The following is a 15,130-nucleotide window of genomic DNA, read 5'->3' as shown; positions in this document are numbered from 1 at the left end:
GATTACCTGATCTTCCTTTGCCTTATACAGAAGCTTATAATAAAGATAGTATACATATAGTGAATAAAGATAGAATTCATGTGCCTTATAGTAGTTTAAGTTTCATAGAAAGGCTGGCTAGGTCAGGATCTCCTTGGTGCTTAAAAAACAAAGGAACAGAAACTTAGCTTATGAAAGCAGCTTTGTAAAACTGATTTTTATAAATATTTTCCTCATTACTGCACCAAGGAAACTTTTGAACAGCTATGAGAAAGGTTCAGCTTGAACTTTAGATATAGCATAAATCAAATAGCATTTAAAAGATTTCTTCAGGCAGAAAGAAGAACAATGTCTGCCCACAAGCCAATGCTTGCTGTTATGAATACATCTATCTATCACCTTTACTTAAATCAAACTGTATCTTACGTAATAGATATAAGAATTAAACGTTTAGATTGTTCCATCGGGTAGGTCTGTTCTAATGATTGAGAGAAAAATGTACTAGTTAATCATGAACATTAATAATAATATACTCTATAAGATTTTCTGCTTCGCCTAACCACAGAAATTTAACTCCCTGCTACCTTAACAACAAAGTATAATCAAATGCCAAAATAAAAAGTATAAAAGTTGTACTCAAATCACAATAAAACGGAACAGTGTCACACCGCCTCTGAGCTGTGTAGTCGACTGTCTTCTGCGCCGACGCCTTGCCCACCTTAAAACACGATCTGACAAAGCTGTGCTGTTTCTAGTGATAAAAGCCAACCTCATGGATGCATAGTTGGGTACCAAAGTATTTGTGAGGTGGAAAACAAAACATTGTGATTGAGATTTTTCCAGAAAATGTTGGTGCATGGAATATGCAATGCAAACCCTCAATTCCTTTTCCAAGTATATTTACTTCCACTCTGGCATCACTGGGGACATTCAAAGGCACCATGCAAAAGTCTAACGTCCCTATTAGTCACTGCCATTTGCAAGTACATCCGACTGAATCCTAAAGGTCGTTCAACACCGAGGAGATTTCTCATAGTCATTCAGGAACATTTTTAGAAGTGCACGTGTCCCACTTGGCAACCTTCCCTGAGGGCTGTGAATTCAGAAAGCCCGAAGCTCACTCTTAGGCAGGACTTCAGCTAAAGCCAAGGTTAACGACCAGAACTGCACCTTGAGGCAACTGGAGTACAAAGAAAACTTCAAATGCAAATAAACTGGAGTCAGAATTCAATTATTTGAGTAAATTCTGAATTCCGTTCCTATGGCCTCTACTGAATATTAAAGATGCCTGAAAATGAGCCATTTATTCATTTAAGAGGTCATAATGCAGTGTAATATCAAAAGTAGGTGGGTTTTTTTTTTTTTTTGGTGACTTGAGATCCTAGTAGACTATGTACATTAATAATCTAAAGTGGAAAATGAAACTTCCTTGACATAAAGCAGAGACGAGACCCAGTCTATACAGAGTTGCGAAGTAAAGAAATAAGTTGCCTCCTAGATATTACTTATCACCCAAGGGAGCAAGTACTGTGGGGTCGCAACTCTTCCACCTCAAGCAATCGAAGCCTACACACTGTTTTATTTTTCCAGCTTTCTTTTTCCTCGACTGTGTATGTGTAAGTTTAAAATTGTGGTACATCGTAAAAAAAATTAAAAAGGCCACAAACGGAGTCTATGGGCTTGGCCCTGGGACTTGCCTATGCCAATGAGACGTTCGAGGACGTTAACAGAAGAATCTAAAAAGTGTTTGTGCGTGGGGCCTTGTCCTCTCTTGCTGGTTTTGGAAACTAGCTTCCATGTGGAAGTGTAGACCAGTCTGCTGGATGGTGAGAGATGTGTGGCCCTGTTGCCCCCATCACTCCAGCCACTGCCAGCCATGAGAATGAGGTCATCCGGGCCTGGCTAGTACCCAGCTGACTTGTCAGATGACCACAGAAGCGTGAGTACACCCAACACCACATGGAGCAGAGAAGAGACAGCCCAGCTGTGCCCTGCCCAAATGATCGACCACAGAATTATAAGCAGTAAATGGCTCTAGTAAGCCACTAAGTTTTGGAATGGTTTGTTACACGGCAGTAACCAACTGATACAAAGGTTTAATTACTAGAGACAATGCCTCCTTTAAAGGACTAAAACCACAAACATAAACTTTGTTTGTGTTATTGGGGGGGTGCAGTGAATAAAGGGGAGTCATCCCAGAGTCATACCGCCAGGCATCACATATTCCTTAGTCCAGACTTACTTTCAGTTGGCCTTATCCAACCTAAAAGAAACCCTTTTACTAATGACTTGGGAGGTTTCACTCTAATCTATACCATCCGAAACCATCTGGTAGAGGAAAAAATGAAACATGATCCTGGTAATTACCAACGTCACCGTTAAGACTTCCGTCTAAACAGCAAGGATCTCTCTAGGCGAGCCCTGAAAAGCCAAATGGGACTTTAAATGGAGCAGTGTGACACTGCTTAAGGAAGCACTTGGCGACACGGGAAAGGAACATGCTGTTCTGCAAAATCAGTAAGTGCTATGAGGTGACAACGTCCCGGAATAAAAAAAGAGGTCACGTATCAACCTGCTCCGGGCAAACCTAAGAGCCCCGACTCTTCGTTAAAACTGAAGGAATTTTGTAAAAGCACTCAGCGGATGCGGCAATTTTCACCACGTGCTTTCAAATTGGAAATGAATGGCTGCGATTTTAAAAATGGGAAAAAATGCAAGGCATTGTCCCCCAGGCTTTTATACAAATACAAACCAATGAAGAATGTAAAGCACATCGAAGGCTAGAAGGGCAGAAAAAGCAGACCGTGCAGGCAAATCTCCTTATTGGTTATCTAACTGGGGTGCGGGATGCAGGTTGCCATGAGTCGCATACTATCTCAGGCATCACCTATAATAGCACATTGTCCTAGGGGTTCATCCCTGGGGTTCTGAGGCCCGGCAGAGGCTCCGGCATGGACCCTGGTGGCAGATCACTGTCACGGAGCGGTTTCGTGGGAAGTGGTGATACTGAACAGGCAGGACATCAGAGCTATCTGGAAGCAGAGAACTAAAAACACAAAAGGCACGTATGAAGAGGGAAGACTGTTTCAGGGATAAAACGGTCAGGTGGAAAACAGCATCAGAGGCGTCCGTAATCAACACAGGAGGCTTTCAGGGATTCGGGCGGTAGGGAAAAAGGTCAAACTGCTATGAGGCATTGACAACCCCAGAAGTGTGAAGCACCCGTCAAAAGAGACTGCCAAAGGCGAAGGGTGACACATCTGTCATGTGGCTATGTCAGCACTTCTCAGCTGAGTCATAGGAAAAGCGGTTTCTTTAATTAGGTGCATCCAACAGCCACCAGGTCAGATGAAGTCATCGGTTTTACTCACGGGTCCCTCTCGGCATCAGTTTGGAAGCAGAAGTATCCGCATCGAAACAAAAGCGGAAGAGGCCCAGCCACCTCCTAGCAGTTCAATTTCCTTGGGAGTCAGAGTTGTGCTTCTCTGGGCTGGGGAATTAGAAACGACGGGTCAAGGGCCACTCACTGGACCACAGCCAAGCCTACTTTGCAAACCTGGCCTTGAGGTGTCCCCTTAGAGACCCATCTCAGGAGCTGGGCTGACATAAAGGCAGTCTAGAAGCTTCCTCTTGTGATTGGATCGAACATAAGTGAGCATCCGGGTTCACACATAACTTGGGGAGGCCACAACCAGGCTCCTAAGTCTAGCCTATCTGTCAAGAGCTAGGCAAATCCGGGTTAAATCTAGGGTTCTATCTACTCCTAGCGTTTGGACTTCCAATGCCTCTGTTTCCTCGTCCTGAAATAAAAGAACAAAAATACTATAAACTGGGGTTTGAGTAAGAGAAAACGCTTGTCAGACGTTTGACACAGACTCGATGTAGAAAGTCCTCATAGACAGAAGCCGCTGCGGGCGAAGCCAGCACCGATAACGAGCATGACCTGGGTCGGCAAAGCGAGTCAGTATCTTGATGATTCTCGACTTAGTGAGTTCATCTGAGGTGGCTGTTAAGACAACCACCACTTAGAAAATCTGGTGAAATGTTTCGTTTTTCAGTCAGTCTTTTACCACTGGTGAGTTAGGGGCACGGTGTGATCCCATTTCCTGTCGACTCTGAGGTAATGGAAGCTCCAGACCCCAAACCGGCTTCATCCTTCACTTGCTCTATCGTCACGGGCAAAAAATGGCAACAAGCGCAGGTCCCACTTCCTAAGAACTGTGAACATTTGAGAGTCCTTCCAGGTAAAGGACTCTGCCTGGCACCTGGCTTGTAGATATCACTGCCGTCATCGAGGCCAAGGCAGCAAGCAAGCGTTTAATCCCTTAAGAAGCTGGACCTGGACCCATTAATCAAGAGGACCCGCTACGGCCACAAAAATTGATCCCACCTTTAGTTCAACTCCAAACTCGAACCTCCTAAGGAAAAAATCAGAGCACAGATTTGACGATGTCTCGGTGGTGTTCCCCAGGAAAAGGGACAGCTGACATTTTCACTCCTGCTCCCCCATCTTATAGATTTCAAAGTGCACGATCATAGACATCATCTCGTTTGAGCGTCAGTCTGCGCATCCTCATTTTAAAGACAAGGGAACTAAAGCTAACAGAGGCCAATGGCACAGCTGTCCAGTGACAAAGTTGGGACTTAAATGTGGCTCTTCTTAACTCTAAGCCCAGGCCCCTTTCCATCACACGTGGTAAGAGACAAGGCATGCCAGAGTTCAATTCTCAACTCCAGATTCCCAGACATGCTCAGCAACCCCAAAAATGTTAGTGATAGCATCAGAATGATTTCCAACCACAAAACAAAATAAGGATCAACAGCTTAGTCACCAAATGGTTTTCAGTGAGTTCTCCCCTGACCCCCATGGCCGTGAACTTCACGAGAATTTCCTGAAATTCGGTGATGGCAGTGCTTCAGATGGAGCCGTCCTCAGAAACGCTCTGGTTAGTGACGGAAGCTGTTGACAGCTGCCATTTCTGACTTCCTCACCGATAACGCTAACTCCTGCTGCCAGCAGGTAAATCTCACACCTTTCCAACACTGGTCCAGCCGAGAACGAGTTCCGAACAATTTGAATTTCAAGGGAAAGACAGGAGCGGTGGGAGCAGAAGGCGCAGAAACCCCTTATAATTACAGGCCAGCTCATTAACACTTTCATACATATGGATTAGCCGTTTAAAGCGAGGTTAAAAAGGCAGCCTTGTGAACAGATTTTTAATGTCAGGAACCTCATAAAAATTCCACCTGCTGCACCGGCGAGTGCCCTTCACTCATTACCGACGTCCTTCCTCCCTTCGCATGAATCCCTCGGGTCACCAACTTAAACAAGGTGAATATCATACGTGTCCCCAAAATTAGATTCGAAACAAAACGGAGACGAAAGATGGTCGCCGAGGTGGCCGTGAACACCGTGAGGACAGGTCCTCCGGCGTCCGGCGGTCGGGGCAGTCTGCCTCAGCTCCCCCGGCTGGCCCGCGCTGCCACTCCTCACAGCCCGGCCACTGTCCCCTGCTCCTCCCCGCCTCCCCACCCCTGACGCCCACAGTGCCGGCCTCTCCCAGGGACCGTCCCAACTCAGGGACTCCTCCTCCAGTCTCTGCTGCTGCTGCTTCCAGCTCCCAGTTCAGTGCAAAAACTCGCCAAGTCTCCCCTATTTTCCTGCTCTCACCCCATCTCTGTTAAGTTCTCCAGCACCCACATACCAGGAGCTCCATACGCATTTCCCTGGCTCCGGCCTCTTCACTCAGCTCTCGTCTCAAGTAACGACTAGCGAACGGCATCTCCTCTCGCTCGGCCTGCTGCGCCCAAAAGCCGAAAAGGCACCTTTCGGACACTTCCTTGTTTCTCAGAGGTACCCAAGGTAAAGCCTGAGTGACACCTTTGACCTCATTCTCACCTTTGTTTCCCGCTTTCAGCTGACAACCAAACTCTGAAGATTCCACTCCTCAAATAGATTTTAGGTCCAGCCTCTTAATCCTACTTACTGCAAGTTCAAACCCTCACTCGGGCCGCTGGCCTGAGCTTCCTAATTCCTTGACTATGACATCTAATTCTGTCAGAATAATCTTTCCAAAACACAGACCAGTCCACATACATCACTAATGCAAAACGTTTGCTAGTCTTCGTTTTCCAAACTCCTTATTGTCCAGATTCTCCCCATCCTGCCCCAGCGAGCATTGTCGGCCTCACTACCTAGTATTGAATCCAGTGCATCTTCTCCTGCAGCCACCTGGACCTCCTGTTCTCCCAAATCCCCTCCAACCAAACCCGCACCAAGGCTTTCGTTCCATGATGCCTTCGCCTCACATGTAAATCCAAACAATATTTCGGCGTCTAACTTGTTGGAAATTCCTATTGAACTACTACCATCATGAAAAGTCAATCAATTGCAACCCTCAATATTTTGAGCATTTTAATCAACTAAGGACCGTCAATGTTCTCCAACCAAAGGCCACCAGCATCACACCTGCCGTAGGACAAGTTGGGTTTATTACTCATTGCAGGGAGGGAGAACTCACACCGCGGTGAATCGTGGGGTGTCTCATTAAGAGGATGTTAGAGGGGACTTATCGGGTGTGAACTCTGGTTGGGTGATTTGGGGGCGATTTGGGGAGGATTCACTCTAGAGCGAATGTCAGAAAGCAGGAACAATTCCATGCTTGAGAATCTCAATAAATCTTATCTATAGGGAGGGCAGGCCAGAGCAAGGCGAGAGCTGTCTTTGGTAAAGATGAACCTGACCTTCAATTTATTAGCAAGAGAAGGGAATGTGTCATTATTTTGTGGGTCACATGGTGACCTTGCTTTTATCTGTACTTAGACAAAATTATGAAATGGTCTTGTTTGTCTTACTTTATCATGGCCTACAAATGACCATGTCTGGTGTCAGTGTTTTATGAGATTGTTTATGTCCAAGGGCAGGCACCATGGCCCAGCCAGCTCCTAACAACTCTGCGGCCTACCTGTAAGTGTCCGACAGGCTCCCAGGTGTCGGGGGCTTCTCTTCTCTCTCTCAGTTCTTAGCCTCATCATGACCTCGGTGTAAAGATCTAAACATTTTCTTAGGCCTAGTACAGATATAAAGAGTTGCTACAGCTGCAGCAAGGTAGACAGGATTCTATCCGGGATCACGATGGTGAGGGCAGAGGTCATATCTTGGGATATAGCAAAGGAAGAGCATGCTAACGGGATGTGGGAAAAGGAGACAGCATATTCCATGCAAGCTACTGTGCTCAAGGATAACGTGATGCGCATATCAGAACCCTCCACGTGCATGTTAAATGCCAGAATTCTCTTCATCCTAGTAAATATGATAAAGCTTTCTGGTTACTAAAGGATGAAAGTTGTCTGCTGTACTTATCCAAGAATCTAAATGCAATTAGGCGTTCATTAGCGAGCTAAATGTCTTCATATCTTTGCAGGTGTACTTTTTTCTTTATAGCTGTTGGATTGCTTTTAAAATCCTGACCATTAAGTCTTCTCTTAGATTCGGTTTCCAGCAGATACTATCAGAGCGCTGATACCGTCGAGTCTGAGTTTAACAGAAGGAAGACATACCAGCTGTGTCTTTTAGGCCACGCGGACCAGAAATGCAGCCCACATATAGGGCATATGTAAAAGAATGGAAGGAAAGAAAAAAAAAAAGAACAGTATCCAAAATTCTTATAAAATTTCCTTTTAAAAATATTTCATTTGGAAGAAGTCTAAACTTTTCTTTCATAGTCTGGATGATCTAACTGCGTTACCGGCCCAACGGTGGAGAAGACTCGGCACACATACATGGTTGGCAACTTGGCCCACGTCTAGTCTGTGACAACTGATGAGCATCTAAGGTTACTCGTGATAATAAAACACTGGTATTTGTATTTTCACATAAAAATGTCCTAATGCCTTATACTTTACACTCCTTTAATATAATAGTAACTTCAGGTACATTCCAGAACGGCGAGTTAATTCTCTTCAACCAACAAGATTTGAGTAATCATTCAAGCATAGTAGGCAGAGGCCAAGGTCAACGAACTCCGGGAAACCACCTCCCTTCTTACCAGGGACTTATTCTGAGATCGGTCTCCATCCAGATGGCATCTTCAGATGCCACCATCGTATCAAGAACGCATGAAACCCCTTGCTCTCACCTACAAGGGAATGGCATGATGTCCCCAGCCACTCCGCACACTGTGGCACTGCTGCCCACGATTTTTGTGGGGCTCCAAGTTCTCACCCTCTCCAGTCTGCGGGAGGTTTCAATTTGCAGTTTTTTTTAGAGTACGTGTGGCCTGTTGTTTAACACCGCCACGGAAAGAACATTTCAGCACTTACTCAGAGCTGATGTTTTATTATTTGATATTAAAATCCCATTAGAAATCTCTAACCTGATAAGCTAAAAATGCGGTTTGAAAATAAAGCACCTGGCAAATCTGATTTGCACTCATCCCAATGGCATTTTGTCAGCCGGGACCTAATTATCAACCTGACATGATTTCAATCTGCTGCCATTTTATAAAGTGGGATTCGTTCGCTCTCTGCGAAGACGATCATGCTTGCTGTTCTTCAGCGAGACACCCAATTTCACCTATTCTCATGAGATTCTTCTATTATGCAAACTAGTGGTAAAGCAATTACATGCTCCAAAAGATTAAGACTAGAAATTTCGCATTCAGCGAATTGTCATTTTCACCTCTTAAAATGCAAATTCTTGCCAGATGTTAAGATGCCTTTTCTATTTCGCACAATGTCACCTAATGATCTGAGGAAGCAACCCCTCTGAAGGCAGTTTCGTCTCCCAGATTCAAGGGGAAGGAGAGAGATGCAACGCAGCTCCAAGAGCCTACCCTGAGGGCCGGCCTAATAAACGAAGATGGCATAGACGGGAATATTTGTTTCTTCGGGCTTTTCAAGGCCACTGAGAGGCTGAACATTGGCTGTTCCCAAGCCAAATGTTTCAGATGGATGCGAAAGAAGTTTGAGCAGAAAACAGGAGAGAAAAAACGTGAAACTTACATGGGAGCGAGTTCACCCCTCTGCGGCTTGAGGTAAAATCTGCATGGATGGAAAGGAAGGGGAATCGCTTAGGACCCCAGGCCAGGAAATGTGCTACCCGCCTCACACGTGACAGAGGGACAGGCCAACAATTCATCTCGGATCTAGTCTGCGGTTCCAACTGCAGGTGAACGGACAAGCATTTAAGCCATTATTTATGAAAATAGAAACCGAGGCCCGGAAGTGTCCTGTAGATCGCCTGTCGTGACAGTCAACGAGTGGGGATCTCACAGATGAGTCCCTTGTGCCACCCCTGGCCACTCGTCCCAGCACAGAGAGAGAGAAACCTAAGAATACTTCCTACTTAGAACTATGTCGGCCTCCTCACGCATGTTGAAAACCTCTCTTTGATATTAAGTAACACCTTAATGATGTTAAAGCGAATGAAGCAACATTTATCTTTAAATAACTACATTCCATTTAAAATTTAAAAGATAAACCAACTAAATATAAGGGAAAATATGCTATGACTAAGAAAGAAGTCCGAGCAGAAGTAGAGAACAAAGCTAGCTGCCTTCTGGTCTTGTAATATTCACTGCTTCTCCCAATGGGGCTGCAGCAAAGGAAACAGAACCGGCGGGAGGCAGGTGATGAAGCTTCCGACTCCCCGATTTTGCTTCAGGTCGCTGCCGAGGGGAGGGAGCCATGTGCTATGACACCCAGAGCGGAGCACTGGCAGCAGCGTGCCCTGGGTCATGACATAAGACTTGGTTCTCCCAGAACGACTGCAGCTTGTTTAGTTTGCGAACTCAGGGGTCTTAGCGCCCCAGGTTCCCAGCGGCAGCGGGGCAGCAGGGCATGGCCTCCTTCCTCGGCGCGCCCACCTCCACGGCGCCTGCGCTGCAGGGCACGGCGCCGCCGGTCCCATCGCCACCGTGGGTCTTACAGGGAAGGATGGGTGAACTCCAGAAGTGTCTCCTGACGTCATGTGCAGACATGGAGGACCGTCACTTCAAGTTTATTTAAAAAACCAAAAATGTTGCCGTGACAGGTAACGTCATGTGTTGACTTGGTCAAGCCACAGTACCCAAATATTTGGTCAAACGCTAGTCTGGACGTTGCTGCGAAGGTATTTTTTCAGATGACATTAACGTTTTAATCAGCAGACTTTGGGTAAAGTGATTATGCTCCAAAAGGTGGGTGGGCCTCATTTAATCAGTTGAAAGCCTTAAGAGAAAAGACTGAGGTTTCCCAAAGAAGGAGGAATTCAGGCGCAAAACCGTAACATAGAAACCCTTTCTGAGTGTCTGGCCTGCCAGCTTGCACTACAGATCTTAAACTTGCCAGTTCTCTGCATGAGCTAATTCTTCCATATGTATCCAATCCCATGATTGCTTAGAAAACCAGACAGTCGAAATTCTAGATGAAAAAGGCTTTTTAAGGCCCTTCAATGCTTAGTTGCATTTCCCACTAATTCCTTATTTGGCTCGTGAGTATGAGATGTGCCCCTTGAACGTTCTGGGGCAATGGAACCAGGGCACTTGGGTTGGAACCTGGGTTCAGCCCTCTCCTGGGGGGGGAGGGTGGCCACAGGCACATGACTGGATCAAGTACAAGGTATTTCATACCTCAGTGTAAATGTGGCTCAGCAACATCCACCTTGAGGGGAGGGCACCAAAAGCACCAGACATGTGAAGCACTGAGCTTAAAACCTAGAAGGATTAATGCCCGCCAAATGGCGGCTTGGAGCTATTATCATTATACAAAAATGACTAATAAAACACTTCCACTACCCCCAAGAGGGAAAGAGACACATACAAGGGTCATTAACGTAATGCTTTAAAGACCAGACAAGTGATATTGTGGGTGACGGTTAGAATTCAGAGGAAAGAAAGCTGATTAAGCCCCAGGAGGAAGAGTGTGCAGGTGAGACAGGGCATCTGTGAGCAGGGCCCTGCATGAGCACAACCAGGAGTCAGCAAGACCAGGGACCTGGCCAGCGACGGGCCAGGGACACATGCTGGGAACGCTGTAAAGAGCAAGCTCGGGCGAGGATGGAGAAGCGGGCGGAATGCAAGTGAGGGGAGAGAAGGAGGGTCCCCATGCGGGCATTTTGGACCGCACCGGGAGGCCGTGCGGACAAATTCGGACTAGTAACTACTCTGACTTCTGAATATCAGAACTTACACGATGAAAAACATTAGTAAAACGCAGAAGGCATTTGGAAAAGAAATGACAGAACTTTTAAACGTTTACAGAGAGAGTCACAGGTCCTATAACGTTGTGCGCAGAGTCAGAATTTTAAGAGATGATAAAATTCTGACTGGATCGCATTCTGTTTTTTTACGTGCATTAAAATGGAAAAACATATTCTATTAACCTAAGAATGCAATATGGCTAAAGCTGTGGCATGAGCTTAAGTAAATTGTTAAAAACATATAAATATAATGAAGCTGTTCTAAGATTAGGCCTGTTTTTAATTTCCTTCATTTTGCTTACTTGTATTTTCTTATTTTTCTACAACAATGGTGAACTGCTCACGAAAAGGCTATTTTCAAAACTCTGCCAGTTGTCAGCCTAAAGAGAAAGCGCGTCACAAACGAGTGGAGATCACTTAACGTTAACAAGTAAACACATCCAGAGGACCAACATTTGCGCAGATGCAAAAGAAGAGTTAGAAGTCTCGGGGGTTGGGGGATGGAAGGATTGGCGGCGGTGGCCGGTACCGACCTGGGTCACAGAGGCATTTGTAGCTGGTGCCCACGCTGCGGCAGGTGCCGTGAGCGCAGGGGCTCAGGGCGCAGAAGTCAACCAGCTGGGCACAGGTGGGCCCCGTGAAGCCGGCGCTGCAGCCACAGCTGAAGCGCACCCCGTCCGCGAAGCAGCTCGCGTTGTTCTGGCATGGCGACGAGGCGCACGGGTCCACCTTCTCCTCGCAGGTGGAGCCGAAGTACCCTGGCAGGAAACGCAGACAGGGGAGGGGTAAGAAAACTAAGCCGTGTGTACCCGTAATAACTCATAACCCGGGTCCGCGATTCTTTTCTCCACTGTGGATTGATTAGCCAATTCATGCATTTAGAATTTCCAAATATGTACCACCAAGGTGGATGAGGCACGTTTCCTTAGTTGTGGTAACCAGGGGATTAAAATATTAAGCCCTATGCTTCCTTTTTTTTAATGTAAAATATACGACTACTTAGATATACAGACATACAGGGACATGAACAGATTGATATGCATACAGGTGTATACGTGTGTGTGTATAGAATAGAAAGATGCCAAAAATAAATTAACGGTGACTACCTTTTGGGATTGAGGTCAGAGGAGAGCTTTCGCCTCTTATTTTATACACATTGCCTGGGAAAGACATTCCTTACTTTGCTTCAATAGATAAAGATATTGTCCTGATTTTGAAAAATTAAACCCATATAAAATAGTAAACGATAAAAAAATCTTTCTCCCACACTTACTCCTTTGTCCCCCATTCCCTCTCTAGAAGCAGCCACTCCTGGCAGTTTCTTGAATACAGACTTTTTTAGAACTTGTTTATTATGATAGATAACCAACTGCAATATATCCATACACTAGGATACTATGCGACAAGGAAAAGGAACTATGTTCTGACACATCCCACGACAACCGAACTTCGAAAAACGATGCTAGGTGAAAGATGCCAGCTACAATACATATTGAGTAATTCCACTTATAAGACATGTCCAGTAAAAGCAAATCTGTAGATATAGAAAGTAAATCAGTGGTTGCCTGGGGCTGGGTGAGAAGAAGGATTGACTTCAAGTGGCCATGAGTCTTTGGGGGTCGATGTAGAATGTTCTGATATTGGACTGTGGCAATGGCTGCACAACTCTGTGTGTTTACTAAAATGCATTGACCTGTGCTCTAAAAATGAATGAAATTTATAATACGTAAATTAGACCTCGATACAGGTTTAAAATATTTTTTATTTTAAATGTTTATTGCGTAGGTGACTTTTATTTGGTTTTGTGTGTGTTTCAGCATTTCTCCATTTAAAAAATGACATATCCATGTGTATGTGGTTCTGTAGGTCTGTGTGTCCACGTAGGTATTTAACGATCTAGTCTTCTTTTAATATTTGAAGAGCAGTTAGAAAATTAAATGGAAACTATTCAAATTTTAAAAATGAAAGTCAAATAATTTTACTCTTATACAGTTTTTATTCCAATATTATAGTTCATTGTTCTTATCTAAATTTAAGTTTATATTTACTCATCTTCACGCAGAACTCCTAGAAATACGGGCAGATTTGTTGTTATTGTTAAGGACATAGTGAGTATGTAAAACAAACAAAAATAGTTCCCAGACAGAACTAACTGAAGTATCATTCATAAATTGGCATAATCAACTTGGTATTTTCCTGTACAGAAATAGAAAATTCAAAAAATCCAATGCTATTCAACATTTCATAAAGTTTCTGGTAGTTTTTAAATTTTAGAAATCAGACTAAAAATGCACCACACAATCAGTCTTAATAACACTTGAATTCTCTAAAGAGTCCCTTGACAGCCTAAAGTGGAATATAATTCTATCCTTCACGAGATGTATTCCATTTCACTCTGATTGAAAAGGAGGTACTTAAACATAACATTATTACCATATGACAAACTGAGTGACCAAGGCAAGTCCTGTCCTCTCTTATCTTCTACCGTCTGACCCCAAAAACAAGTTTGAAATTATTTTCTTCATAAAGTTGCTGTGAATTCTAAAAGGATGGATATAAGCCAACATTTCTAGAACAGTTCCCAGTCCAATGCTGAATGAATGCATGAAATAATGGTAATAATAATAGAAACAGCTGACGTATAGTGGGGGCTAATGTGCTCTTGACAGTTCTAAGCCTTTATGTACATTATTTCGTTTAACCCCGCTGTCATTGTATGATCTAAGAACTATTAGCCCTCCTTTACGAATGAGAAAATGGAGACACAGAAATGTGGAGCAGCCTGTTCAAGTCTGCGTAGCTAGTAGATGGCAGCTGAGATACAAAGCCCAAGGTCTAACCGCGATACTGCACAGAAGAGAAGCGAATGTCGGACCAACTAAGATGTTACGAGGTGTAAACATAGCCAGGACTTATGTTTCTACTCTGTTTGTATCTTAATAAAAGAAAAAAAAAATGGGAGACTTATCAACCAAGCCAAAATAAAAGCAAAAACAAATGTTAGAAAGGCAGTCTCTTCGGATTAGTGTTGATTCCCTCGGTTACAAATATTAATAATCCACGTATAACATTCCAAGTAGAGAGGAAGATGGATAGACATGCACGGGATGCGAAGGGGCGTGACTCTGGGGAGAGCCGATACGTCAGTCAGGCCAAGAAGAGTGAATGTAAATGAGGTCACTGGTCAGAGGCCAGACCACGACAGGTCGTCCTCCCCACACTAAGGAGCTTGCGTTTCATTCTAGGCTACCGAGTATCATCTATTTGTGATTTTTTTATATATGCCCAATTGTAAGCAATGTAGAAAGTGAATTAGGGGAGGCTGAGACTAGAAGCAGAAAACCAGGTATTTACTAGAGTAACCGAGGTGAGAAGTTAAGAGAACCAACTTGTAACAATAGGGATAAAAAATGCGAGACAGAGTGGTCAATGATTTTATAAGTAACAGTCAGTGAAGGGACCAATTAGATGGTGGAAGATAGCTCATCTGTCTCTGTAATCCCTGTTGCCTGGCGCAGAGCCGGGAACCTGATAGACAAATGAGAGACAGATGGATAGACGGGCGGATGGACAGACGGACACATGGACAGATGGAGAGATGGATGAATGGATAAATTTTAAGAAAGAAGAGAAATCAGGAGAGAAAGGTGTCACTGAAAACAATTTAAAAAAAGAGAATGTCAAAAGGAGAGTTGTCAGAAAACGTCACTGAACCCTGCCTAGAAGCCACGTAAAGAAGCCCAGGCTGGCCTGCTAGCAGATGAGAGCCCGCACGGAGCAACGCAAACCAGCCCAGCTGAGGCCGTCCTAGACCAGCCACCAATCAACCTGGCCAGTGGCTGGCCAGCTGAGTCCAGAACAAATGACCGACCCACAAGGATCATGAGCTAAATTAATGATGGTTATTCTAACTACTAAGTTTTGGATTGTTTGTTACGTAGCAAAAGCTAACTGATACAATGCAATAGGAGA

At 44.5% G+C, this 15,130-nt stretch overlaps 1 protein-coding gene across 2 annotated transcripts in view; it reads right to left on the bottom strand.

Annotated features, from left to right (window-relative positions):
* DNER (delta/notch like EGF repeat containing) overlaps positions 1-15,130 on the bottom strand; it is a 259,893-nt gene that overhangs the window by 48,311 nt on the left and 196,452 nt on the right. Inside the window, exon 8 of one of the 2 annotated variants that reach the window (XM_039855323.1) lies at positions 11,692-11,916. The exons of the other annotated variant lie outside the window; for it this stretch is intronic. Coding sequence (XP_039711257.1) covers positions 11,692-11,916 — 225 coding nt within the window. The remainder of the gene's footprint in view (positions 1-11,691; positions 11,917-15,130) is intronic. 2 annotated transcript variants of the gene reach the window in all.

This window comes from Pteropus medius, unplaced genomic scaffold, assembly GCF_902729225.1.
Source record: "Pteropus medius unplaced genomic scaffold, Ma_sr-lr_union100, whole genome shotgun sequence".
In the NCBI taxonomy this organism is placed as follows: Eukaryota; Metazoa; Chordata; class Mammalia; order Chiroptera; family Pteropodidae; genus Pteropus; species Pteropus medius.
This window is presented reverse-complemented; position numbering and strand designations above follow the sequence as displayed.